The sequence below is a fragment of the Hipposideros armiger genome, unplaced genomic scaffold, assembly GCF_001890085.2.
Source record: "Hipposideros armiger isolate ML-2016 unplaced genomic scaffold, ASM189008v1 scaffold_824, whole genome shotgun sequence".
In the NCBI taxonomy this organism is placed as follows: Eukaryota; Metazoa; Chordata; class Mammalia; order Chiroptera; family Hipposideridae; genus Hipposideros; species Hipposideros armiger.
In genome coordinates, this window is record NW_017732174.1 from 509046 (window position 1) to 523000 (window position 13955).

Here is a 13955-nt window from a genome sequence, read left to right on the forward strand (position 1 = left end):
TGTCCACTCTGTGCTCTGCCTGTGCCTCTGCTCACTTGGCCTTCTCCCTCTCTCACCCTGGGCTTGGAGGCCGGCTTCTTTCTCTTACTTTTCTGCTTTCCTTTCCAGATTCACTCTGGGTCCGTCTCCATCCCCTCCATCCCTCACTCAGCCGCTGGTCCATCCTCTTCCCACTTCTGTGTCCCCTGCTGCACCCACCAGGCACCCTGAGTGGATGCACCTCTGTGTGGACTTGCCCGGCCTCGTGGGCACTTGCCCTGTCCCTGCCTGTGCCCCTCCAGGTCTCTCAGTCTTCCTCCCCGCCTCAGTTTCCCTCCAGGACTCTCACTCCTTGTTTCTCCTAGTTTGTGAGTCTGTCTCTGTCTGTCTCAATCTTGTACCTGGTCTTCCTGTTCGCCCCTTTCTCTTCTATAGGTCTGCTCTGTGGCTCTGACTTTTCCTATCTCTTCCTGACTAGCCCTCTTTCTTTTCAGAGTTTTGTGATTCCTCTCCTCCTCACACTGCTTATACCTGTTGTCATTTATTTTGCTCTCTCGCTTACTCTCTTTGCCTTCTCTAACCTGATTTGCCTTCTTGCCTTTGATATTGATATCTCCCTTGCCCACTTGTCTGTCACCCTCCCCTGGCAGGGCCCCTAACACAGCCCCTTCTGCTCAGTTGGCTGCTGTGTTTCACCCTAAGTCTCCAGGCCTGTGGGGCTCACACCTGCCTGGTTTCCTGCCCCTGCTCTCCCACGCCCTCTCTCTTTTCTCTTCCCCTTTGGTGTCTGTCTTCTAGGCGATGTCTGTGTGTGTTTCTCTCATTTAGCCCCACTTACTTCCTTTCAGTCTGTTTTTCTTTCTGTCTGTGCCTTCCTGTGCTTCTGTATCCATCTGCTACCCCCACTCCTGGCTCTGCACTGTGTATCTGTCTTTCTCCTCCCACCTATTTCGACCACCTGTGGGTCCCTGCCCTTCTGGCCCCTGTCTCTTCCTTGGTGTTTCATGTTCTAGTCTCTGCTCCCTGATTTTCCCTCCAGAAACCCCTGGTTTCTCAGGGTGACCCTCTCACGCCTGCCTCTCTCCCAGCCCCGCCCTCCACACCCCTCCCCTGTGAGTTCTTCTCTGCGTCTCTCCCAGCTTCCCTTGCTCCTCCATCCTTGATAAGCCTTCACTTTAGATCCAGATTACAATCTTCAGCCCCTAGCCTGTCCAGCATGCTCTCTTACCCTCAAAAGCCCCGAGAGAGAGAGAGAGAGAGAGAGAGAGAGAGACAGACAGACAGACAGACAGACAGACAGGCAGACTTGTTCAAGGTCATGTGGGAGTCTGGGGTAGAGCAGGGACTGAGGCCATGGCCTAGGTTTTCCTGGCCACAAGGGACAGTCTGAAGTGTTGTATTTTGTCTCTGCTCTCCCCTAGCAGGTTTCATTCTGCCATCTCACCAACCCAAACCCTCCGTCCATGGGGATTGGGTGGGGTGCAGAAAGACCCCCAGGCTCACCGCCCAGCACTCTGGGTCCCACAGTAACCCTCTCCCATGAAAACCCAGTGGTCCTTCCCTTGGGGCACAGCCCTTGCCCGGGGAGAGCCACACACCTGGCTCACCCCTGCCCAGTGGTCACCCTGTAGAAGGCTGGGGCACCTGCATGAGTCTCTGACTCGCTGGGAGCAGGGAGCAATTGTGGGGAGCAAAGATGCACTGTCGCCCCCTAATCTTCAGTTCCGCAGAGCAGGGTGGGGGCCGTGGTTTGGCACCTCCTTGGGTAGACAGTGCCACTCCCTGCCTCACTTTTCCCTCCCGGCTCTTTGGTGGCCTCTCGAGTGGATTTGTGTCTTGCCTCCATTCTCTGTCTTCCTGTTGTATTCTGTGTCTCTCCTGTGTCTTGATTTCCCTCTCTTCTGCCTGCCCTGCTCTTTCTCTCTCCATCTCTGTGTCTCCCTGTCTCCCTGTAACTCTTCTTCTCTGTTTCTCTCCATTTCTAGCCCCATTTCTCTGTCTTCTTATCATCTTTCTGGTCTCTTTGTATTCCCCTACCTCAGCCTTTCTTTTTCTTTCCATCTTTCTCTTTCCCCCTTTTCTTTCTTTACTCTTTTTCTTTTGAGCTCCTCAGATGCCTTGGATCCACTCATCTGTCTCCACCTGTGTGTCGCCATGTGTGTGTGTCTCTCTCCAAGTTTCCTAACTCCCGGATACTCTACCCTCCAGACCCCGGATGTCCAGGCCTCTCTCCCTGTGGGATTGTGGGAACCAGGGACGTCAGAAAGGTGGCAAGTGAGGCCTGGGAGGGGTTGCCTAGCAACCACTGCATCCTCTCCAGCCTGCTTCTGTTGCCTAGTAACAGCTGCCTGCCCAGAGACAGGGGCGGACTGGGTGGGGGGTGGCACTTCTTGGTTTCCTATTGGGGTAGGGATGGTCCCTGGAATTTGCTCTTACCTGGGAGCCATATCATGCCTCCCTCCTGTTTTTGGAAGCTGTGAATGTTCTCTAGCAGTGGCTCTCCCACTCAGTGCCTGAGTGCTGTGAGCTCCTCCCTGGTAGTGCTCCTGAAGCCTAGCAATGCCCTCAGTACTGTCTTGTCAGCTTCTAATGAGGGCAGGGCCCTTCAGAGCTCACCCACAGTGTCCCAGGGCCTGTGGTCACCACTCCATCCAGCAGTCTTCCAAAGAGACTCTGCCTCTCCCCCCCCCCACATCAGCAATCTCCCCATGGTCAATCCCTGCAGGTGGCGAGTGGGGGCCGCGGCAGCTGCGTCCCCATGTGGAGGGGAGGAAGATGCCGGCTGAGCTGCTGCTGCTGCTGATTGTTGCCTTCGCCAGCCCCAGCTGCCAGGTGCTCTCATCACTGCGCATGGGTGAGGCCCTGCAGCCCTGCCCTTGCCTCCTCAGAGACCCTCCCAGCAGGCCCAGGGCTCCTGTTTGGAAACCCAGGCAGGCCAGTTCCTCAGGGCCCAGGGATCTGGGTGTCAAGTCTGAGCTTTCCTCAGCAACAGGGAGCAGCAGCCCGTAGCTCCCTCTCCCCTGGACCAGGAGTCCAGATCCCCAGCTCTCTCCAGCCTCAGATCCTGGAGTCTAGACCCCAGTCCCCATCCCCACCCCCACCTCAGCACCCAGGAGTTCAGGACCCCAACCCCTCTTCCCTCAGGACCTGAGAATCTGGTCCCCAACCCCTGTGTCCCCTCAGCTGCAATCCTGGATGACCAGACTGTGTGTGGCCGTGGCGAGCGTCTGGCCCTGGCCCTGGCCCGGGAGCAGATCAATGGGATCATTGAGGTCCCTGCAAAGGCCCGAGTGGAAGTAGACATCTTCGAGCTGCAGCGGGACAGCCAGTACGAGACCACGGACACCAGTGAGCATGGCCACAGGGGGCGTGGGGTGAGGCTGGGCAGGCTGGTAGCCCTCAGTCTGTCCCTCAGCCCTACCTTCTCAGCTCAGCTTGTCTTCTTCTAGCTCCATCTGCCCCTTCCTTCATGTCTGTTCTGCATTCTTCCCAGAGATGGTGCTGCTGGGTGGGGGGAGGTAGGGAGAGCATCAGGTCTAGTCCCGCCCTGAAGGAGCTGAGGGCCTCGTTTGAAAGATAAGCTTCATAGTTGGCTGGGACACTTAGCCCCCAGAGCTGAGGGGCCCATGCAGTGTGGCGGGGGCCTCAGGGGTAGGGTTAGTGAAGGCATTCTAGAGAAGGTTACACTAAAGCTGAGCTCTGAAGGATGAGCAAGATATAGAAAGAGTGGTGTTGCTCAAAATATGGCACATAGTAGGGGTGAATAAGTATTTGTTGAATACTGATGAACTGAGCGAATATTAATAGGTGTCTCTTGATCAGATGTGCTCGGATTGTAGACCTTTGGGAGATGCTGCCGTTAAATGTGTTTTAGACAGATTTCGTTCCTGCAGGCCTTATCAGAGCGTTTATTATGTTCATATGTATTTTAAATCACTGAGAGGGAGAATGAGGTATAATGTTCCCTGGACTTTTTGACTGGTGCAGCACAGAACACAAATTGGGAGAAGCCGGGATGGAGGGTGAGGAGGCAGATGGTGTTCCAGGCATGTGCCTGTAGTCTGCCACCAGGCGGAAGGGAGGGGGGTGTATTCAGATCCAAGGAACGGGGTGTGTGTGTGGTTGCACCCATCCTGACCACCTGGACGCAGGACATGTTTGGGGGATCATGAGCGACACCTGGGCTGGAGTGTGACTGGGCAGTGGGAGTTAAGCTCCAGGAGGCCTACAATGCCAGGCTGAAAGATGCTGTCTTCACCAGCAGACAGTGGGGAGTTGTTGATGGATTTAGACCAGGGAGCTGGTGAAAGTGAATCTGGAAGCTAGATTTGGTTGATCAGTGAGGAGGCTGGTACACGCCTGAGTTGAGTAGGGTAGGGGAGGAGGGATCAAAGAGAAGGGGACAGATATGAGAAAATTTGAGGACAAAAAAGAGACAGGACATGGTGACTAATTGGCTATTAGGAGAAAAATCGAAGGTCAGGAAACACATTTCCAGGTGTTTGGTCTGTGCAAATGGTGGGGCCCTCACCAATGTGGAAGGCATAGAGAAGCAAGTTTGGAGGAAGGTGAGGCATTTAGTTCTGACCCTTTCAGCCGACCGTGGCAGAAACTGAACTCAGACTGCCTTAAGGAAGAAAGAGAACTTACCAGCTCCTGTCACTCAGTAAAGGCCTCAGGATGAATTTCAGGCATGGTTGGATCCAGGTACTCAGATGAGGTCCCATGATTGTTTCAGGCATGGCTGGATCCAGGCACTCAAATGATGTTCTAGGACTCTCCCTGTCTTCATCTCTGGGTTCTTCTTTCCTCTAAGTTGGCTTCATTTTCAGGAATGCGCTCCCCAGCTGGTGGCAACATGGCCTCAACAACTCAGAACTTACATATCACCAGTTTTACAGACCCAGTAATAATCGTAGCAGAAGACCTGGAGAAGGCTCTTTGTGGCCTGGTTTGAGCCTGACCTTGTCTCTGAACCAATCACTGTGGCCAGGGTGATGTGGTTGTGAGATCCTGGGTCAGGTGACAATCAAGCCTGGGAACCATGTGGTTCCCTCAGGAAAAGTTAAGGTTCTGTCATGAGAATGGGCACTGGGCAGACAAAGCAACAGCTTCCACCTCCCAGTTTTGAGACGCACACATGTGTAAGGGGAAAAGAAAGTGGAGGGAAGAGGAGCAATTACTGCAGCAGAAGGGTGTTTGGGGTGTAGAACGGAGAGGGGACCATGGCCACAGGTTCAGGGTGGAGAGGGTATTGAAAGCACCCTAGGTTGTAGTGTGGTTGGAAAGGCTGAGGAAGACGAGGCTGAGGAACTGGGCTCTGGATTTGCAGCCAAAAGGTGGCTCCTGGTGTTCCTTCTTTATCCCCTCCCTTGTCTTGCTCTTGGTCTGACCCATCTCTCTGCTGCCATTTCTCCCTGTCTCTCTCTGTGTTGTGCCCCCTCCTTTTGTCCATGGGTTGGCAGGGTCAGGGGTTGGGCTCCTGAGCCCTGGTGACAGGAGTGTCAGATCTGCTCCTGGGATAGGGTGGTTCCCTGGGGGATGGGGACGGAGAAGAGGGTGCGGGTCTCTGACTCTGCGATCTCTTCCCACCCCTCGCAGTGTGTCAGATCCTGCCCAAGGGGGTCGTGTCTGTCCTGGGGCCCTCCTCCAGCCCTGCATCTGCTTCCACCGTGAGCCATATCTGTGGGGAGAAGGAGGTGAGGCGGGAGCGTGGGGCAGGGCGGGATGGAGTAGGGGGGTCCCTGGGAGGCGATGGTGGGGAGGAGGGACCAGGATAGAAGCAAAGGCTCCTTTTCTGTCCAGATACCCCACGTCAAGGTGGGTCCCGAGGAGACGCCCCGTCTTCAGTACCTTCGCTTCGCATCTGTCAGCCTGTACCCCAGTAATGAGGACGTCAGCCTGGCGGTCTCCCGAATCCTCAAGTCCTTCAACTACCCCTCGGCCAGCCTCATCTGCGCCAAGGCCGAGTGTGAGGGAGGAAAACTGGATGTTTCATTTTCTCTTCCCCTTCCCAAGTGATCTAGTCTCCCACAGTCATCAGCGCCCCCCACTTGGAGCGCCTGGAGGACCCAGGCACAGCTCTGCTAGTCCCCACCATCCTTTCCCCTTCAGGAACCCAGAGCTCTGGTTCCACAGGCCCCCCACCCCCCACTTCCCAAAGGGACCATCTAGTCCACAGATAGTGCTAAGCGCCTGCCAGGTGCGAGGGCCCTGCTAGGCCTTGGCTTGTTCCCTGACTTCACGGAGCTCCAGGACCAGTGGAGGACACAGTAGTTGTAACGCAGAATGACACACGCTCTGTCAGGAGTTGGGCAGAGGCTGTTGGAGCATACAGGTCTGGGAAGTCCAGAGCCCATGTCCCTGAGAAAGGGACATGTCAGCTGGACCTGAAGGGTGGGGAGGAGGATGGAAGCATGTTCTGAGTAGAGGGCAGGGCAGAGGCAGTGGCCGAGGGAGTGTGGCCCCTTTGAGAGGCTCAGAGATGGTCCTGGCAGCAGGAATGTGGGTGTGAAGCAGGACATGTGGGCGGGGCATGATCACGCAGGGCCTTCTTGTGTTTTGTCCCAAGGACAGTGAAGGTTCCCACCTAGGGTGGAGCAAGGGGACGTAGCCCAGTGTGTATTACAGGAAGCACTCTGGCTGCAGTGAGTGAGCGGACCAGAGAGTGACACGAGATGTGGCAGGGAGAGGTGTTGCTGGTTAGGGCTTAGGTGGTAGCAGTGGGATGGATTTGAAGAGAGTCCTGAGGGAGGAGAGAGGGTAGGGTCATGAATGGTAACCAGGTTCTGCCCGAGGAGGGGGGGACAGTCAGTTTAGGGGCACACGTTGGGTTGGAGGTGTCTGTGACATTCAGGTGGAACTGTTTGAGAAGCTGGTGGGTCTGTGGGTGTGCAACTAGAGAGAGAGGGTATGCTAAGAAGTCTCCAGGAGGAATTCTCTTTCAAAAAGTGTTCGCTGAACACCTATTATGTGCCCGATGTTCTTCTTGGTGTTAGGGATATAGCAGTGTGGGATTCGGGCCGGATTCCCTGCCCTCCTCAAATTTACATTCTGATGGGAGGAGCTAGGCAATGACTGTAAATAAGGACATTGTTTAGTCAGAAGGAATAAGTCCTATGGACAAATAGATGAGGGTAACAGGGATTGAGAGTGCTGGAATCGGGGGGGGGGGGGGCAGTTGGAAATGAAATGGTGGGTCGTGGGAGTGACTGAGGGGGTGACATTTGAGATCTGAAGGTGGTGAGGGAGGAACTGTGTGGGGGTCTAGGAGAAGGGCGTTCCAGGGAGAGGGAACAGCCAGTGCAAAATCCACGACAGTGTGTGAGACAGCGAGGAGGCCTGTGTGGCTGGGGAGTGACGGGAGGTGGGGTCAGGAGATAATGACCCCATATGGAATGGGGCCTTGAAAGCCTTGGCCTTCACTCTGAAAGAATGAGAAGCTGTTAGAGGGTTTGGAGCAGAGAAGGGACACATCTGCTTTATGGCTCTGGCTGCTGTGCAAGGAACCGACTCGGGGGGTAAGTGTGGCTGTTATCACAGGTGAGAGATGGCAGTGTCTTGGGTCAGGGCAGTGACTGGCATGGCATGGTTCAATGGGGTCTGATGTGTTTTGAAGGTAGAGCCTAGATGGACTGGGCGTGGGTGTGAGAGAGGAGGCCAGGATGCTGTCCAGGGTTTTGGCCTGAGCAGCTGGCTGGCTGGCTGGAGATAGCTCATCGACTCAGAAGATGAGGTGCTTTGGGCGAGAAGAGCAGAGTGTGGCTTTGCACCTGTGAAGTGTGAATGCCTGTCACACATTCCAGTGGGGCCAGAAAGGTGTAGGAGACAGGCATCTGGAGGTCGGGAGGTCTGGCTTGGGATTTTAATTTGGGAGGACCTGGACGTTGGGTCCCTGGGCCCAGTATCCCAGGAGAGCCAGCTGCACTCTGGACAGCTGTCCCATCTCCTGAGTACACTCTCATCCTCCGCAGTTACCCCATGGTGGAGAGGAGGAGGGAGTGTCTGCCCCATGTCCCGCACACTGAGGGTCTCTAACTTGGGGATGACCCCTCCCCCAGGCCTGCTGCGATTGGAGGAGCTGGTGCGAGGCTTCCTTATCTCCAAGGAGACACTGTCTGTGAGGATGCTGGACGACAGCCGGGACCCCACGCCGCTGCTCAAGGAGATCCGAGATGACAAGGTGTCCACCATCATCATCGATGCCAATGCCTCTATCTCCCACCTCATCCTCCGTAAGGTGGGTCCCCCATCTCTGATTCCTTGCAGGGTCAGGGGCAGAAACATGGGGGACAGAGAACGTCACCCAATGCCCACAGGCCTCAGTGGTCACATGGTGGTATGAAGACCCGCTTCCTACATGCAGATGATAATCATGAAGTTTGTCTCTTGGCTCAGCTGCTCCCTGGTTGCACCCCTGCTTGGACCCTCCCTTCTCTGTGAATAGTTGCTGTCTCAGTGGGTTGCTGTAGGGTTAATGAGTGGATGGTGGGGAAAGTACATGGGACGGTGCCTGGCCCAGACTGGTGGGAACTCCCAGGTATCTTTATTGAGTGTTTTTTTTCTTTTGGGTCACTCTGTGGGCAGGTATGATTATGAAGAAGCTGGGGTTCAAGGGGGAATGGACTGGCTCAATGGTACCCAGGAGGGGCCAGCGCTCAGTCCTTTCACCATGGGCCCACCACGTGCTGTCCATCAGTGACCCACAGTCATTCATTATTTTTCGTTTCCTTGCTCTTAATTTCCCCTCATAATCTAATCTGTATTATTTATTTTTCTGCAATCTTGTTAAAAATTAAAACCAAATGTCACTGCTGATCGTAGCTTATAGGAAGAACTGTGGACAGAATCCATAGGGCTCTGGAGGCAGGATGGCTTGGAGAAAAGATTTCAGGCTCAGGAGGTGGGCAGGCCTGAGCTGGGGTCTTGGTCCTCCCACGTGAGCCAAGGGACCAGTCAGTGGTCACTGCCCTCTTGAGCCTGTATGTCCCCTGTCGTGGAATGCACTATAACCCATGTGATAACAGTTCCTGTCACTCAGGCAGCGCAAGCTGGTACCATTTAATGTTCTAATGACCATCGCAGAGACAGGGTTGGGCACTCCTGGCCTGGAGAGGTCTTTTAGCTGTGTTCTTCTCAGGAACTGTGAAAAAGGGGGGCTCAAAACATGAACCTTCAGAGTCAAATTGGCTGCCTTTTGCTGCAATGTGCTTTTTAAAATGGCAGGGGTAGTTTACCTGACCTGTGACCAGGCTGAGCCCCACACATTAGCCCAAACATGGCTTTGGGGTAGCATGGGGGTGAAGGTTAAGATTAATGTTACTCTCCCTGCCTGCCCTGTTTCTGAGGTGTCCCTTTGCCTGTCTCCAGAAGGCAGTCTTCTAAGTGACCTAAAGAGAGATACAGGCATTCAAGGGCACCATTCTCTCTTCCAACAAAACCTTCATTCTACCTGGAGCACCAGTCAGCATGATGGGACGTGCATAGTGGGACATGAGGGATCAAAGTCTCCCCCTGCCTGCATGCGGCATCTTCTCCCTGTCTCTCTGTATCTGGGTGTCTCTTACTGTATTTCCCATGTCTTCATGCTGGCCTGTTTCAAAATCTCTCTTCCTCTCTTGGCTTCTCCCCATTCCTGCCTTTGGGTCTCTGTCTCTCTGGCCACCTCGTTACCTGCCTGTGTTCTCCAGGCCTCGGAGCTGGGAATGACCTCAGCGTTTTACAAGTACATCCTCACCACCATGGTGCGTACCCCCAGCTGCCCTGATGGCCCCCATCCCCTCCCATGGCGTCTGCCCCAGTGAGACCTGGCCCTAGGCCTCACCCCCCTGTTCTCGGTCCCAGGACTTCCCCATCCTGCACCTGGACGGGATCGTGGAGGACTCCTCCAACATCCTGGGCTTCTCCATGTTCAACACCTCACATCCCTTCTACCCGGAGTTTGTGCGAAGCCTCAACATGTCCTGGAGGGAGAACTGCGAAGCCAGCACCTACCCAGGCCCCGCGGTGAGCACATGCCCTCACCCCTGCACACAGACACTTCCGGGGCCCTTCTAATCTTGGCCAGATTGTGCTCAGAACCTCTAGTACTCCCACTCGTTTTCTGAGCACAGGCCACGCAGCCTCACCCTAAGATAAGTCTTACCCTGTCCTCTTTCCACCTCCCACACTGGTCTGCAGATGCCTCTGCTGCCCCAGCATAAGTGCACCTCAGGGCCTTTGCACTTGCTCTCCCTGCTGCTTCGTGCGCACTTAGAGAACTAGCGAGGTGCTCCCTTGTCACCACGTCATTGCTTAAATGTCCCCTCAGTTGTAAGACCGTCCTTGGCCCCCCTTTTCAAAAAATGGGAAACTACCCATTATTTAGCCCCCTTCCCTGCTGTATTTTCCTCTATAGCACTTGTCTTATCTAATCACCATGTGGCTTGCTCTATATTTTGCTTCAATATAGATACAGATGTATAGATCGTAGGTTCCCCGAGGGCAGAGGTCTCTGTCTGTTTGTTCACACTGTATCCCCAGCACCTAAAACAGCCTGGCTCAGAGTCGGTATCTGATAATATATGTTGAATAAATGCAAACATACAAAAGATGCATATTTATATGTGTTTGTTCACAGACATCTGGTTATATACCCAAATCTCAAGACACTCCTATGTGCACAGACACCACACCATGCGCACGCAGGGACATCACACATGTACAGGGACAGGCACATTCACACCCGCCCCTGTGGCTACATACACGGCACAGAGATTCAGAGCTGTGTACTCACGCAGCTAAGATACACTCACAGACACACTTGCACACAGATGCCGCGTGCTGTCTATCACAGCACAGTGACTGGAGTGTATCGAGACCTCATTGTGTGCCAGCCTGTTTTGATGTCTTTATTTGCCTTATCTCACTTGATCCCCACACTAGTGCTCAGGCACAGATGATGATTATCCCTACTTTACAGGGGAGGAAACTGAGATTCAGAGAGAGCTGGGGACTTGGCTCACTACCGGAAGTAGTAGAGCTAGGCCTCCAGCTCAGAGCCACCTGCCTCCCAGGCCTGGACTCACAACCATTATGCTCTCCTGCCTCATAGACACCATGCCCACCCTGTATATAGACAGTCAGCACATAAACGTGCCCTTGGACATACTCGGACAGGCCTGTGGCCATCTTTCCCTGCCTGCGCCAGCCACGGAGATATGCAGATTCTCAAGCGTGCCCTCAGGGCCACGGATATCCCCCCATGGGGGTGATACAGTCAGATGTGCCCTTCCTCAGTCAGACACACACAGCCACACGCATTCAAGAAGAGCTGCTCCCACACCTTTTCCTGTCACACACATTTCCACTGTCACACATTTCTCAAGAAACACACCCAGAGACCGATCCTGTCTCCTGACTTGCATGGCTTCACATTCCTGGAGAGAGAGGAGTTGTCTGAGGACTGTAGGTAGCACCACAGGGTGTGGGGCTCCCCTGGCTAACCTGCGTCTTCCCCGTCCCACCCCACCTCTGCCCCCCACCCAGCTGTCGGCTGCCCTGATGTTTGACGCGGTGCATGTGGTGGTGAGCGCCGTGCGGGAGCTGAACCGCAGCCAGGAGATTGGCGTGAAGCCGCTGGCCTGTACATCGGCCAACATTTGGCCCCACGGGACCAGCCTCATGAACTACCTGCGCATGGTGAGCTGGGAGTGGGAGGGCGGAAGGGGCAGGGCAGCGTGGCTCAGGTGGGGCACTCACTGTGTCTACCCTGCGGCCCCTCTGCCCTCTCCCCCCATCTCCAACCCCACCTACCGCCTCTTGCTTTCTCTGGGCCTCTTTCTCCATCTTCTGTCTGTCCCTTCTCTCCTGGCTTTCTTCTACCCGTCTGCGCTATTTTCCTCTGTCTGTTCCATCACCTCTCGTTTGCTGGTGTGTTGTTCATTTAACCGTGGTCCTTCCTGGCCCCTCTCCCTCTCTCTTGTCCCCTCCGCCTCTGTCACTTCCCCTCTGGACCTCTCCCGCCATTTTCTCTGGGCCCCTGCCATCCCTCCCTCCGGCTACCTCCTGCCCTGCTAGGTAGAGTATGATGGGCTGACTGGGCGGGTCGAGTTCAACAGCAAAGGGCAGAGGACCAACTATACCCTGCGCATCCTAGAGAAGTCCCGGCAGGGCCACCGTGAGGTGAGCAGGCCCAGGGCTGTGCCAGAGCCCTGACCGGGTGGGGGTGGGGTGGAGGTGGGAGCCGGGTGAGGGCAGGGTGGGGCCCAGAGGGCTGAGGTCCTCAGCAGGACCCAGTGGAGTACCACATCCCTCTCCTCCCCAGATCGGGGTGTGGTACTCTAACCGGACCCTGGCTATGAATGCCACCACGCTGGACATCAACCTATCGCAGACACTGGCCAACAAGACACTGGTGGTCACAACCATCCTGGTGAGTGGCCCTTGTGGGGAGGTGGTAGATGAAGTGAGGAGGAGGGATGCGTCTGCTGGCACAGCACACAGACTAGTGGGGACGTGACTCATGCACCCAGCAAACCCCAACTGGGACTAAGGCATCACCATCCTAATCCCTGCCAGAGCAGGGGAGGACACAGACTCTGCCATCGGAGCCGGTCCAGTCCCAGGCTCTGCCAACCTGCCATTGCACAGTGGAGATGGGAATGCCGGGCTCGCAGGAGCACACCATGAGCATCCCATGAGGCTGCACAGTCAGGGTGCCCTGCACAGCGTCTGGCCCATGGAACGCCCTTGTAAATTGCGATCACTAGGGTTTTGACACATTTTCCAATCAACCGTGTTGACACATGCCAACTTATTTAATATCCATCTTGAAGATGTGGAAACCGAGGCTCAGAGAGGTGAAGTGACTTGCCTAGGGTCACAGGACAAGCACATGGTGTACCAGGACGGAAGCCACGTCTCTGAGTCCCAGAGCCTGAGGCTCAACCACTGTGCTCTGAATCTCCAGTCCTCTCGTCCTCTCATCGTCCTGCAGCCCTGGGGGTGCTGCTCCTACATTTTACCAGACCCGAGTCAGGGCCTTTGTGGGTCAGTGACTATTTGTTGAGTACTGTTCTGCACAGACACTCACTGTGCTAGGCCCTTTCCAGGCATCACTCTTTAAACTGCTCAGCTACTCCATGAGGTTTGTCTTGTTTTCCTCCTTTTGAAGGTGAGGAAACAGGTCACACAGTGAGTCCTTGCTGGAGCTGAGTGTCAGGCTCAGAAGCCATTCCGTCTCCCCTGCACCCTGCTGCTGCCCGACAGGCACAGTGGCTGCCAGGAGGTCAGGGAGGGGTGATGCACAGGACCTGGTGAGCAGGAGGATGTCTGGAGCAGCTGGGCCTGGAGGCTGAGCGTGCCAGGCAGCCATGCTCTTTGTAGCAATCAAGTCCCTGGCCTGCTGGCATCTGTTGTGTATGGGGGCCCCTCGGTACCCCCTGAGCTGGGCTGGCTAAGTTTTGAGAGGATTGCCACAGCTTCCACGGGATGTTAGAGGCCCCCTAAAGCAGCTCATCACAGAGCCATTCCCTTCGTCCCTAGGGAACTCCTGATCTAAAAGTGGACCTCGAGTCTCTCTGGAGAAGGGCCAGTGAGCCTGCTGGGGAGGGACAGATGGCCTGCAGACGGGAAACCAGACACTTTGTAATAGCCTCACTGAGGGGCCCTGAGGGCCAGGCCGGGCTGGCTGGGAGAAGTTGCATCTCTGTGCATGTGGGAGTACGGTCAGTCCCAGGGGCTTCCTGGGGCTGGAAGAGATGGGGATCCTTGGTGGGGAGCAGGGGCAGAGGTCAGGGAGGGGATGTCAGGAGAGCAGAGCCATGACCTGGGGATTTCAAGTGTCTTCTCACACTTGTCTCTCCTTCTACCCGAGGCCCACGAGCCAGTGTTGTTCTCTTCCTGATGTTCATTCTTCTCTTGATGGATTCATTCATTTATTCCACAAATATTTCCTGAAACTGCTGTGTGCTGGGCCTTATCAAGCTCTGGAGGCA

General features: G+C 55.2%; 1 protein-coding gene across 5 annotated transcripts in view; it reads left to right on the top strand.

Moving 5' to 3' along the window:
* GRIK5 (glutamate ionotropic receptor kainate type subunit 5) overlaps positions 1-13955 on the top strand; it is a 53098-nt gene that overhangs the window by 952 nt on the left and 38191 nt on the right. For 2 of the 5 annotated variants that reach the window (XM_019629044.1, XM_019629043.1), the window contains exons 2-11: positions 2705-2833; positions 3124-3327; positions 5581-5678; positions 5785-5950; positions 8040-8218; positions 9669-9722; positions 9823-9984; positions 11506-11658; positions 12037-12141; positions 12284-12391. In XM_019629044.1, coding sequence (XP_019484589.1) covers positions 2755-2833; positions 3124-3327; positions 5581-5678; positions 5785-5950; positions 8040-8218; positions 9669-9722; positions 9823-9984; positions 11506-11658; positions 12037-12141; positions 12284-12391 — 1308 coding nt within the window. In that variant the 5' untranslated portion in view covers positions 2705-2754. The remainder of the gene's footprint in view (positions 1-2704; positions 2834-3123; positions 3328-5580; positions 5679-5784; positions 5951-8039; positions 8219-9668; positions 9723-9822; positions 9985-11505; positions 11659-12036; positions 12142-12283; positions 12392-13955) is intronic. The other 3 variants (XM_019629046.1, XM_019629045.1, XM_019629047.1) reach the window with 2 other exon arrangements.